Raw genomic sequence first — 13,243 nt, 5'->3', positions numbered from 1 at the left:
TAGTATTCAATGTGCTCATGATAAACTAGAGAGATTACATTTTTAAAAGGTAAAGTTTAGAAGGAAAAATCTATAAAATAATACACTTGATATAAAACGAAAATTTAATAAATATAAGGAAAGGCTGGAGAGACCAAAGAGATACAGGTATTGGTACTAAATAGATACAGATACTAAACAGATATAGATACTGAGGACCATCGAAGGAAAATAAACTAAAGCACAAAACCTCTCTCTTTCATCAACCCAGAGTGGATATTGTGTTCATGAATAATTTTTTCCTGGGGTTTTGGGTGCCTCCACATAGTTTAATTATCAATTCTTTTTCTCACACAATCTGGTTTATCCAAATCTATACTAATAAAAGGGTAATATGCTAATTAGACCGGACAGACCGGACGTCATTCCGGACGTCCTTCCTGACAAAGCTGGGGCCCAAGCGAAGCCGCCTGGGGTCCCGGGTGCCTGCGGCTGGCCCAAGCGAAGCCACCAGGGGTCCTGGATGCCTGCGGCCAGCCCGGGCGAAGCCGGCCCGAGTCCCGGGTGCCTGTAGCCGGCCGGAAAGAGGGAAGCCCGGGTCCCAGTGCCTGCAGCTGGCCAGAGGGAGGGAAGCTTGGGTCCCGGGTGCTGGGGCCGAGGCAGAGGTGGTTAAGGGTGATCAGGCAGGCAGGCAGAGTGGTTAGGGGCGATCGGGCAGGCAGGCAGGCAAGTGGTTAGGAGCCAGCAGTCCCAGATTGCGAGAGGGATGTCCGACTGTCAGTTACCCTTTCATTAGTATAGATTAGGATAAACCAGATTGTGTGAGAAAAAGAACTGATAATTAAACTATGTGGAGGCACCCTAAACCGGCAGTTGGACATACCCTGAGGGTTCCCGAATTGCGAGAGAGTGCAGGCCGGGCTGAGGGACACCCCCCAACCCCCGCATGAATTTTGTGCACTGGGCCTCTAGTAACTATATAAGAGTCAATTTAGGCATCACTGCCTCTAGAAAACGTTTTCTGACGTCCCCTTCTTACCTATTCTGGAACTTCTGTGCCCTTCTTCCTAGTATCCTGGATAGACCTCTTTTCTAGCAATTAGTCCACTGTATTTTAACTGTGTACTTTCTACTCTCCTGCAATAAGCTATGACCCTAAAATCTTTTATCTTCATAAAGTGCTTAGCATTTGTGACTGCACAGTACATGTTTGTTGAATGAAAGAATAAATCAATATTTTTAGGTGGAGGCTTTTAGTTCACATAAGAGCCTCTGTACCACCATTGACTGAAACAGGTCAGAAGAGCTCACCTCTATTCCAAGACACCAGCACTCAATCTAATTAGAATCATTGTAGAGGCCCTTGAGAGGCCTGGCTGCGTCTGAAATCATAAATCTTTGGTTTATGCATCCTTAGGATGCTCCAGATTGATCTGTCCTTGATGAGGAGTGGAGAATATCTCTTCTGTAATTTGGTTTTTATCAGGCCCTTGAATTGATACCTGCTAGGTTCTTATAAAGATAAGAGCACCCAAAGTATTATGAATAGTGACTGATCGGCTAATCAAAGTTTCAAGGAATTCTACATTTTTTACATGAATATAACAATCTGAAGGCCATAGCTCAAATGAAAAATAAAAATTTTATCCCTGATGTTTTTGTCTGTTTTCTCCCTATCTTTATCATACTCTTGTTTTTTCCTTCATGTGTCTTTAATAGATATTACCCTTCTCCCTTCTGCATCTCTGCTTGGCTCTTCACTCTTGTCCTGCTTTTTTTTTTGACATTTTTTCCTATGGCCAAATAGAACTGAAAAACATTTAAAGACTGTATTATACTTACTTTATAAAGATTTCTGATTCCTGTTCTTAATTTAAAAGCAAGTCAATGGATCATCTTACATTTTTCTCTTTGTAGCCCTTTATTGATTCTGGCCACCTCTAATTCAGGGGTTCTCCAGAGGAGAAACATTGCCCATATCATATATAGCCATTCAAGACTCTTGAGTATCTGTAGGCCAGTCCTGTTCTGGTTCCAAGAGTTTACCCTGGCTTAGAGTGCAGGCTGTGGCCAACCTAACATTTAAAACATCAACTACAAAGTTAGTTTGACTTTTAGATCATAGCACTTTAGCTTTTAAGAGGTCTTTAGATGCCATTTAATCTTAAAGATGAGAAAACCATGACCCAGAGAGGTCATGTAATTGCTCAACACCATGAAGCTGGTAAATGTCAGAGTAGGACTGGAATCTGGATTCAGAAAAGTTTATATAATGGAAGAGTGGAGCTTATTTATATATTGGAATGGTCTATGGCAGGGGTCCTCAAACTACAGCCCTCGGGCCACATGCGGCCCGCTGAAAACATTTATCCGGCCCGTGGGGTGTTTTTGCCGCCGCTGCCTGTCCTGATTAGCAGCCGACTCGTCCTGGGCCCGCAGTGCGCATGTGTGGAATGTCTGAGGGACAGTGAACTGGCCCTCTGTTTAAAAATTTGAGGACCTCTGGTCTATGGGGCTTGGGGAAAAAAAAGAATTCTCTCTGCCAAAAAGTCAGGAATTATAAAGTAAGAAATAGCCCTGGCTGGTGGTTCTCAGTGGTTAGAGCGTTGGCCTGTGGACCATAGGGTAGAGAGTTTGATTCCTGGTCAAGGGCACAAACCTGGGTTGTGGGTTAGTGCCCTGGCCACCATCCAGGGCAAGTCTGGGAGGCAACTGGTCAATGTGTCTCCCTCACATCGATGTCTATCTCACTCTCTCCCTTCCTCCTCCCCCCTCACTGCCTCCCTCCCGCTCTTTCTCCCTTCCACTCTTTAAAAATTGATGGAAAAATATCCTCGGGTGAGGGAGAAAGAAAGACAAGAAAGAAAGGCAAGAAAGAAAGAGGGAGGGAGGGGAGGAGAGGGGAGGGGAGGGGAGGGGAGGAAGGGAGAAAAGAAAAGAAAAGAAAAGAAAAGAAAAGAAAAGAAAAGAAAAGAAAAGAAAAGAAAAGAGTCCCTTAAAAACATTTAAAAACTGTTAACATTAATTTTTTAACTGGTGCTAGGGTTGAGTTATTTGTATTTTTCTGATTCTGCCTTTGAGAGTTACTCTGTTTCTATGCTGATGATGAGGTATTATTGTTCTTCAGAATTCTCTTTGAGTAATACAGATATTACCTTTCATATAAAAAAATAATAGTTCCTTAAAAACATTCAAAAATTGTTGGTTGTATGAATACAGGATTATAAATCATGAAAAAAATGTGTCTGGCACCTGCTTGACATCAGAATGTAGTATATGTATGTATTTGTACAAATCTGATTTGTTTGAACAGACCTTAATCTTAATGCCTTTAATATTTTTCTTCTTCACATTATAGGAAAGGGCTCTCCATATGGATTTTTAGTTTTTTTGATACATTTTGTCATTAAAACATGAAATAAGTAGCTTTAGGATAGCCGTTCTATTAATATATCCTTTTCATCAGACTAGTGGCAGCATCCTCAGCCTGTTTGTTATTAGAATTGCTGGGGAAATTTTGTGAAGTTAGTTAACACAGGGTATAGAGACAACTGATCATGCAAGAATCAGAAGAGGAAATTTTTCTAATCATATTGTAGAAGGTAATCTGAGGACTGTTTCTTTTTATTTTATTTAATTTTTTTACTGTTTCTTAATTAATGTATTATAAAAGATGAATTCTGAGGACATTGTAATGACTAAAAGAAAGGACATTGCTACCACAATGAGAACTGTTTTACTAGAGTGATTCAACTTGAAATCAGCCATGAATGAACAGAGGCCATGAGAATATCCAGTGTAGTCTAGAAATAAAAAGGAAATGAGATGGTGAGTATGACATACAGGAAGTTTCACAAAGACAGGATTAGAAGTTTCACAAAAACGGGATTACATACAAGCTTGTTCTATGAGGACTGGACATGCCTTAGTGTGTCACCAAGGTCCTCAGTATGGGAGTCAGAGTTTCAGGAACAGCTGCTACATGGCTCAGTGTGTGATGTGAATTGTGTAATCAGGCATGCACTATTCTCCTATTGTATTTTTCAAGGCCTGTGAAATAAGTCAGTGAACCTCATTTTCTCAAAGAAAAAAAGAACCTTTTCCTTAGAAAAGTTTTAAATTTCTACTTTGGAAATTTATTACCAAGTACTGCTGATCCTACCATTTTGTATCTCTTAAACCATCCGTCTCTCTCAATAATGACCACCACAACCTTTGTTCAGACTTAGACTCTTTACCACCATATTCCACATTGCTGCCAGAGTGATTTTATTAACTGAGTTGTGCTATTTTCTGTTTAAAGCCCTGCAAAAGCACTTCATGACCTTTAAGTAAACTTCAGATTCTTTAACATCTCATATAAAGCCTTTATGACCCAGTTCTCACTAACTTCTGCAGCTTTATCTGTCATCAATCCATGTTCCAGCTAAAGTTAGTTATCCACTTTTCCTAACTTCTCATGTATCTGAGCTTTTATTTATGTTACCTCCTTTCCCTTCCTAACTTTCTCATCCTTTACTTGTTTTCTCCTACTCCTCCTTTCTAGACCTTGCTCAGGAATCATCTCCAGGAAGTCTTCCTTGATTGCCTCCTCTTAGTGCTCCATCACATCTATTATAATCTTGAAATAAATAGTAGTCTCTTTTTCCTATTAGACCATCAGCCACTTGAGGATGTAGATCATGGTTTATGTAAATTATATTTCTAGGATTTATCAAAATGTTAGTCAAGTAGTAGGTGTTTTATAAATATTTATTGGATAAATAAATCTCTTAAAAGATCAAATGATCACCTTCTGTAGTGGAATAACGGCCTCCATCTTGTGGCATTGTAGGATAGTTCCACTATAAACCTTTGAAGTCATCTTGTCTTTGTAAATTAAGGGTACAATTGATACCACCTTTATGTATTTGCTCAGTTGTGGTTTTTTTTTAAAGTTTTCAACTTTTTTTCCAGAATTTGGTATGGCAGGCATTGCTTACATGTAGCCACCCAGGCAGATCAATACTTTGCAGCTGTTCTTATAATCAATATCAGTATCTATAGTCATATTAATCCAGCAGTGAGGCCCCACTGATCCCGCAGCTGGGCAGAGTCTTTGCTTGGCTTCATCATATTCTGGTTATTTTGAACACATAGATATAGCCTGGGGAACAATTGGTGGTATAAAGGACATGGTTATTCTTAATGAAACATGATGACAGAAGAACAAAAAGGTTGCTTTTAGGAAGAGCTCCATGAAATATAAATCCCACTTGTATTTTTGGTGGACATGATAAAAGTTTTAGCCACATCTATCAATCTTTCACAATTCCCAGATGCAAAAGAAAAGACATAATAATTTTCTACAAAAACCTGTTTTGTAGGCAGCTATCAAAGTCAATCTAACTTTTTCCTCTGCTTCAGTGGCTTCCTAATGGTGAAAAAATGTAATGGGGGAGTATTGTATGAGAGTCATAGATTTCTGTAGAGGAGAAGGTTTTCTGTATTACTGACTGAGCATGTATTGTTGCTTAGCTCCACTTGTTTTCTAGCTTGAAAATTATTAATATCTACATACGTTTATTTTCATTAATACCCACCAAAAGTCCTTGGGGGGAAAAAAAGCTGCAAGAGATCAGTGCAGATTATGGGATCTATAAGTGTAGTTAAGCTAGGGGACACTTAACTTTCTGAACCCCAGTTCTCTCACCTGTCACGTGACATCCAGAATGGGCATGAAATTGCATGAAGACACTGTGTACAATTCCTGGCACATAGCAGGAACTCAAAAATGTTACTTAGGATAAGATTGAATATGACTCAGGCTGGTTCTAGGCACCTCTGTTTGCTCATCCCATTTATTTTCTCCTTGCTCAGTTATTTTGATGAATTAAAGCTGACTGCTGGTTTTGTCTCAGGAAGTGGGAGTTTACTGCTTCTATCCTAGTTGAAATCATAGACAAAAGTAGAAAGATTGATTTCTAGGCTTGGTTGTTCATTGAAGTTCAATTTACTTATAGACAATACAGATTTATTGAGCATTTATGATGTGTCAGGCTCTGGATTAGATGCTGGATATTAAAGATAAAGATGACATAGGTCCTTATCCTCAAAGAAACAATAGTCTTATGAGCAAGTTCATCACTTAAGAGTTTTTGAGTCGTTGTGTGAATGAAGTAAAGAAATAATAATGATAGCCTTTGAGTTCTGACCTATCTAAACAAATCAGCCAATGAGTGAAGCATTTCTTCTCTGATAGTGAGGATATTTTAGTAGAGGTTGGAGCTTATGGGAGACACTACTTTGTGAACTATTAGCTAGTAAATAATTTATCATTTTAATTAAATAGGATTTTTTTTCTAAATTCCTTTGCTATGGCTCCTTTCTTTTTTGAGGTGGTAGACAGTAGTACTGTAATGTATCAAAATAATTTTCTAGAAATAAAATAATGTTTGAGATATGTATACACAAAAAATTCAGACCCTTGATTTCAGATTTATCCTTAGATGTGATGCTCTCTAATTTAAAGCTTGATATCTTCTCCCTCTTTGTTCCTTGGTAGTTTATTAAGTAGTTATTTTTATTAGGAAATATCATTCTTAAGTTCTTTCCCACGTTGTTGCATGTATGAACCCGCAGAAACTCACCATGGCTCATTGATGGGAACACAGAGGAAATGTTAATTACATTCAGAAGTGGGTAGCCCTGTCAGTTACTCTTCTTTGTTTTACAGAGATGAACGAAATCAGTCCATCATTGTAAGTGGAGAGTCTGGGGCAGGAAAAACAGTCTCAGCTAAGTATGCCATGCGATACTTTGCCACTGTAAGTGGTTCTGCCAGTGAAGCCAATGTTGAGGAAAAGGTCTTGGCCTCCAACCCCATCATGGAGGTAAGACAGCAGGCTTGCCTTCTTACTATATTCTCTTGTTAAGAAGATACAGCACATGTGAGAAAGTCGGGGATCTCCTACCCACTAAAAGTAGGAAAATACTTTTTCACATGTTAGTGAGAGATCTAGAAACAGTAAATATTCAAGAAGGTAGATATTTTGAGTATAGTGCAACTGTAGAGGAATTTACTTTATTTCATAATCCTGCATTTTCAACCCAGCATTGAATTGTTGCCTCTAAAGAGCTGGCAATGCTACTTCATTTCCTGAAGTTTCTTACTCATAGTTAATTGACTCAAATCTATTGCTCCTCGTTCTAGAAGTATAAGTTATTAATTTCCCCTCAACCCCGAGTTCTTATTTAAGCTCCTTCCAAAATATAGGATTCACTATGTTCGAGCATGAATGGGTTTCATTATTCCTTTGTCCACATTTCATTTTATGTACTTAGCCCAACAAGTTTAGCTATAAAATTTGAATTTTTTCCAGATTTGAACTATAAACTTAAATTATGATCTTGTAAACATTTTCCTTCTTGTTTCTGTCAGTCATATCACATAATTTTAGGTTAGAAAAAGAAATTCAATAACTATAAATTCTTGAGAAAGGAAGAACTATGAAAGGCTGTCCTTTTAAAAGTGGAATATGTATATCAAGTAGAAATGCTTGTGCCAAAGAAAATGGACCTATTTGTGTGAGAATTTTAGTATTTGTAAGTAAAGAATTATTTGTCTAATATGATTCTAGGAAAGTTACATTTTTGTTAAGTACTCCCATTAAATGGAGACAAATAAGTTTTATTAAATGGAGAGAAATTAGTTTGCAGAAACAAATCTTTTTATTAAAATTCAAATCAGTATATTTTATTCCTGTTTTTTCCTTTGTCAAGCCTTATTTGCCACCCAAAGACAGATGGAGTGTAGAACTGGCCTGGTGCACTCGTGGTACAAGTGGTTTTTGCAATAATCAGTCCAGAGGTAATTGTGCCTGGTTTGCAGTGCTGTGTGTGACACTTCAGAACAGATGCTGTGACCCATTGCTTATAGGGCTGCCTCCTAGGGCCGGCCGCAGGACTTCTCTTCTGGGGGAAGTGAAGAGGCCTCCTGGGCTGGGTGCACTGTGGAAAGAGAACTGGAAAAGTTTTCTGAAATAGCATGGACTGGAGGAAACAGAAGTTTGTTCCAGAAGATTTTAAGCAACTATTAAGATTTTGAAGAATTTAAGCTACAGTAGTGGGTGCTACTAGTATTAATATTGGGGCATTTCAGTCTGTAGAGCCAGTTTGGGGATTTGGCTCAGGAAACAACAGGGCTTTACTTCTTACCATTATTTTGACTGTTTTTGGTCATGACCATGAATTCTTAGTATATGACAATAGTTTAGGCCATTCTTAGTCCTTAATGTTAGAATATGCCAAAGTCTTCATTGTGATGGTATCAGGAAATTCCATCTTTCCTAGGCCTGGACCAGATAGTAATGTAAGTCTGGAATGAACCTGCTAAAATATGTCAAATTGAATGAAATAGTTTATGACCTTGCTATATTCTCTTTCCAAAAATAGTTACATTGGTTTTTCTGCAACACAGACTTTAGTTGTGTTAGTGGAGTGATATTAAAAATTTGGAATAGCCATAGAGGCTAATTTTTAATATGCTCACATAAGGAATTTGCCCTCTTTGCTAGGATGAGCAAAAAAAAAAAAAAAGATAAAGCCATCAGTTAAGCTTAGCTACTTCCATCTTAATTATTGTTTAGTTTTTCTATAAGAACTTGGAGAAAGAAGATCAGTAAAGAGATAACTAATTTTAAAAACCTATGGAGGCATCCCAATTTGAAAGATTAAAATGGAATATGGGGCTTACGAATGGGGACAACGAGTTTACAGCATAAGAAAAAACAACATAAGTACAATATTGAATATGTGGCCCATAAAATTTGTAGCTTTAAACCTGCCTTCAGACTATGTTGTTGTATCAGAGCCCTTTACTGTGATTTCAAGAAAGGCGAGTCCGGATTGCCAGTGATCTGCTGAAATGCCTCCTTGGATAATGAGCATTCCTTACGGGTAACATCACAGCCCAGTGGCTAATAGGATTTGCGCATTATCCTTCAGAAAGCAAGCTCCTCATCCTCAGCATGGGCTCCTTTTGCAAAATACAAATGATGTACAAAGAAGTGATTCTTTTTGCTCTATTTTATCACATTTTCATTTTCTCCCTTTCTCCTGGAAATTTTTGCCCTGATGGGGACATAGAAGATCTTTGGGGCACTTTGGATCTTTCTTAATTGTTCTTTTTCATCTTCAGTAACTGTAGTTGAAGAGCTTCATCTCCATTTAGTAAAGAAGAAGGATAAATCACTGAACATTTTACTGAAGTCAATAGTAAAATCAAGATCAGAAATTATCTCCTTTCCTGTAGCAATTTCTTGCTGAATGAAATGAAAATAGCATTAAGGGAGGCTCTTGTAAATACTTATAAGGCAGAGGAAACAGAGAGAATGGACAAAAGGTACTGTTTATATATAGAACCATCTTTCCATATCAGGTTCAAGCCTTAGAATCATGTCTTTTTATATTAAAAGAACCTGGAGCTCATCTATCCTAGGCAGTTTATACTTCGGGACACTAAAGCTCCTCAAAGGATTAAATCGGGAACGTCCAGCCCATTGGCCGTATAAGGCCCACAAAAGCATTTGGTCTGGCCCTGCCAAGGCATTAGGGGTGAGTTAATTAAATCTTTGACCAAATAGAGCAGGCTAATTTTTAAGTGGATAATTTTGTATGGCCCTTGAGTGATGTTATAAATAGCCAAATGGCTCTTGGCAGAAAAAAGGTTCCCCACCCCTGGATTAAATGATGGCAAGTTGGTAGTAGGGCCTGGTCTGATAGCCACATCTTTAGACTTCTGTTTCATTGGCTTCTTTTACCATTTTTTGCTCTATGTATAAATACCTTTTACTCAAAGGCAAAGGGGTATATTTTAACCCTTGCCTACTCACTGTCTCTTCTCACTGAGTAGAGAGGACAGAGATGCCATATGGCGGGTGAGATAAGGAAGGGAGGGAGGAGAAGCTGTGGCTCACCTTTCCCTAACTTGCTTAGATGCTAGCAGGAAAGTACTTAGGACAGTGCCTGGTAAGCACTAGGTAACTACTACTGCTGCAACCCTCCACTTGCTCTTTCACAGAATATATGATGTTGAAAGAAAATTCTGCATTTACCATTAATTTCCTTTTCTAAACAAAATAAAAATAATGGGAATATATGGAGACTGTTTGCTGTGCTTTTTATACTATCAAGAAGGGGAGCCCTGGCTGGGTGGGGTGGCTCAGTTGCTTGGAGCATCGTCATATACACCAAAAGGGTGTGGGTTCAATTCCGGTTTAGGGCACATACCTAGGTTGTGGGTTTTTCCCCGGTTGGGGCATGTATAGGAGGCAACCAATCCATGTTCTCATTCATTCTCATTCTTTCTCTTTCTCTCTCTCTCTCTCTCTCTCTCTCTCTTCCTCTCCCTCTCTCTCTCCCTCCCCCCTCCCCCTTCCTTCCTCTCTAAGATCAATAAAAAAGCATATCCTCTGGTGAGGATTTTAGAAAAAGAAAAAAGAAGGGGAGTATTTGATTAAATATCTTTATTGTTAAATTATGTCATGCTGTTATTTTTGCTGGGAAGATACCTTTCAGTCAGTCTTTCCATTAAAAATATTAATTGGAAAAAAAAATTAATTGAAATACAGCAGTATTCTCATTGCCAAAACAAAATAGAGCAGTACCTGCCCTGTATTTTAGAGAGCAAAAATATATTTTCTTTGATGGAGCAGATAGTCTAGTATGTTGACTTTTGTGGCTATGCTGCTTTTTTCATCACATATTTGCATTGCCCCCTCCCCCCCTATTTAACACTTCAGAGCATTTTCACATCTTTCTTACTGCTATGGTTTCAGTATACTAATCTTGATAGTCACAGACTTTGCACAAGTAAAATAATCTTATGAAAGTATCATATTGAAGATTTAATATATGCATTTTATGAACACTTGATTTTCTAACTGTACCATGTATTTTGCTTTGCCGAAAGAAAAATGTTAGAAGCATGTTATCTTAATTTTTAAGATTATATATTAAAAATTTAGAAGGTTATATTCTCTGCATTCTGTAGCAGATGTTTTGCAAGTTATATAATACTACCAAAATCCAAAGCCAAATTTTACTGTCTCTGGTTTCTGAAAATGGTTTTGAATGGAGTGAGTAATTACTAATTCTCCAACTGGACCTTTGTTGTCACAGGATGAGCTGATAGGAACTTCTGCTAAAGTGATCCTGAACACCAGAGCCACATTTTCAGGAGAATATTAATTTTGCTTAGCCAGCTTATTTAAGTAAAACAGACTAAGATTTTTAAGAAACCAAAACCCTGATGTTTAACTAAGAGGGTTTGTGCCTTGGCAGCTCCCAGTGACATCCATTCTGTTTCTTTGCTGCCATGAATGAACGTGTTCAGATACACACATGGTGTATGAAGACCTCCCAGCTGTGGTTCAGGTTTACTGTTTATGAAAATAATTTGTGTGAGAATAATAAGGCAGATGCAAACTATTAGCATATATCTGTGTGGTTGTGCAGTGAGCAAAACATACACTTGTGCCCGCAGAGGCAATATTTGTTCTGGTCTTAAAAGAATCAGTTTTAGCCCTGACCGGTTTGGCTCAGTGAATAGAGCCTTAGCCTGAGGATTCAAGGGTCCCAGGTTCGATTCCGGTCAAGGGCATGTACCTTGGTTGCGGGCACATCCCCAGTGGGGAGTGTGCAGGAGGCAGCTGATCAATGTTTCTCTCTCATCGATGTTTCTAACTCTCTATCCCTCTCCCTTTCTCTCTGTGAAAAATCAATAAAATATATTTTAAAAAAAAGAATCAGTTTTAAAGGATCGTGTTCTACTCTGTCCTTTCATTGAACCAACTCTGTAAATGCCGTGTCATGAATTGCACTTCTAAAAGATGGTTGGACTTTGGGTGGTGGGCACACAGTGCAATATACAGATCTTGTATTACAGAAATGTACGCTTGAAACCGATATGATCCTATTAACCAATGTCACCTGAGTAAGTTTATTTTAAAAAATAATAAAATCTTATCCTCCCCTCCCTCCTTGTTTCTTAGTCAATTGGAAATGCTAAGACAACCAGGAATGATAATAGCAGCCGTTTTGGGAAGTATATTGAGATTGGTTTTGATAAGAGATATCGAATCATTGGTGCCAATATGAGAACTTACCTTTTAGAGAAATCCCGAGTGGTGTTCCAGGTAAGTTGGGCATGTACACATATACGTGTGTTAGGTTGCCATAGAATTCCAGAGCTCATGCTTGCTGGTTTGCATTTTATTTCCACATATTTGTGAGTGTATTGTGACAATATTAGCACAAACCACATTTGGACTGAAACATGAAAATGATGCTTGCTGGAGGTGGGGGAATACCCATCAGATGCAAGCATATTGAACTCGCAGCTGGCAGGCCGCATGCTTCATTTATTTAAAGGAGGCATGCGGCCTGCCAGCCGCGAGTTTGACATGCTTGCATCAGAGTAATGGTCTTTTGGGCTGGGCACTGGTTTAGGTTTAATAGTTTTGGCTTTTTCCAGCAGATGCTTTTAGGATAAACTTAGTTAAGAAGAGGTGCTATTATTTCAGTCTTGTCTCTCATAATTTCAATTGATAGGGAAAACATTGGTTTATGTGTTTGATGAGTTATAGTTTGAACTCAATTTAAGAAAAAAAATTATTACTGTTTTCTTTCCTTCTTCTTCCTCCTCTCTTAGAATATGATATTATTTAGATAGAATAATGAGGGTTTAAAAAATCTTCACAACTCATTTGTGAACTACTGTCAACACACTCAAGTTTATATGTCTCTGCAGGAAATCCTTCACAAATCTGCTCCTGGTCCTTTTTTATCTGTAAGTGGGAAATAGTATAGATTACAACATGGGCAGGCGTGCGTCGATATATTTACAAGCATGTGAAGGAAATACGTTCTTATCATTGGAAAACTCCCAGTAGAAAGCTCCTGGTGCCCCCCTGCACACTGTGAGATCAGGGTTTCTGTAGCCCCTTAACTGGATGCCCACTGCACTGAAGTTCAGATTCCTCTGGCACTGCCATGTAGCAGCATCTACAGTTTCCATTGTACAAGTCAGTTTTGAAAGTGCCTGGGACATACTGGGAGTCATGAGTTTTGGCAGCCTGCAGTTACCCTGGCTTTGACATTGGGCATGTGCCTGATTTGTGGCCACCTAAAGTATAATACCTGAGTAAAGCAATATCCACTCTTCTCCATTGTTTTAATATGTAGGTACACATAGAGCAATGTTAATACTTACACATATATACTT

At 38.4% G+C, this 13,243-nt stretch overlaps 1 protein-coding gene across 9 annotated transcripts in view; it reads left to right on the top strand.

The window, feature by feature from the left end:
- Positions 1-13,243, top strand: part of MYO5A (myosin VA) — a 200,662-nt gene that overhangs the window by 82,349 nt on the left and 105,070 nt on the right. For 7 of the 9 annotated variants that reach the window (XM_036301823.1, XM_036301814.1, XM_036301793.1 and 4 more), the window contains exons 5-6: positions 6,695-6,851; positions 12,012-12,155. The exons of 1 other annotated variant lie outside the window; for it this stretch is intronic. In XM_036301823.1, the coding sequence (XP_036157716.1) occupies positions 6,695-6,851; positions 12,012-12,155 (301 nt within the window). The remainder of the gene's footprint in view (positions 1-6,694; positions 6,852-12,011; positions 12,156-13,243) is intronic. One more of the 9 variants, XM_036301844.1, reaches the window with a different exon arrangement.

The sequence above is a fragment of the Myotis myotis genome, unplaced genomic scaffold, assembly GCF_014108235.1.
Source record: "Myotis myotis isolate mMyoMyo1 unplaced genomic scaffold, mMyoMyo1.p scaffold_m19_p_1, whole genome shotgun sequence".
Classification (NCBI taxonomy): domain Eukaryota; kingdom Metazoa; phylum Chordata; class Mammalia; order Chiroptera; family Vespertilionidae; genus Myotis; species Myotis myotis.
The sequence above is the reverse complement of the archived record's forward strand: the minus strand, read 5'-3'. Positions and strand labels throughout refer to the sequence as shown.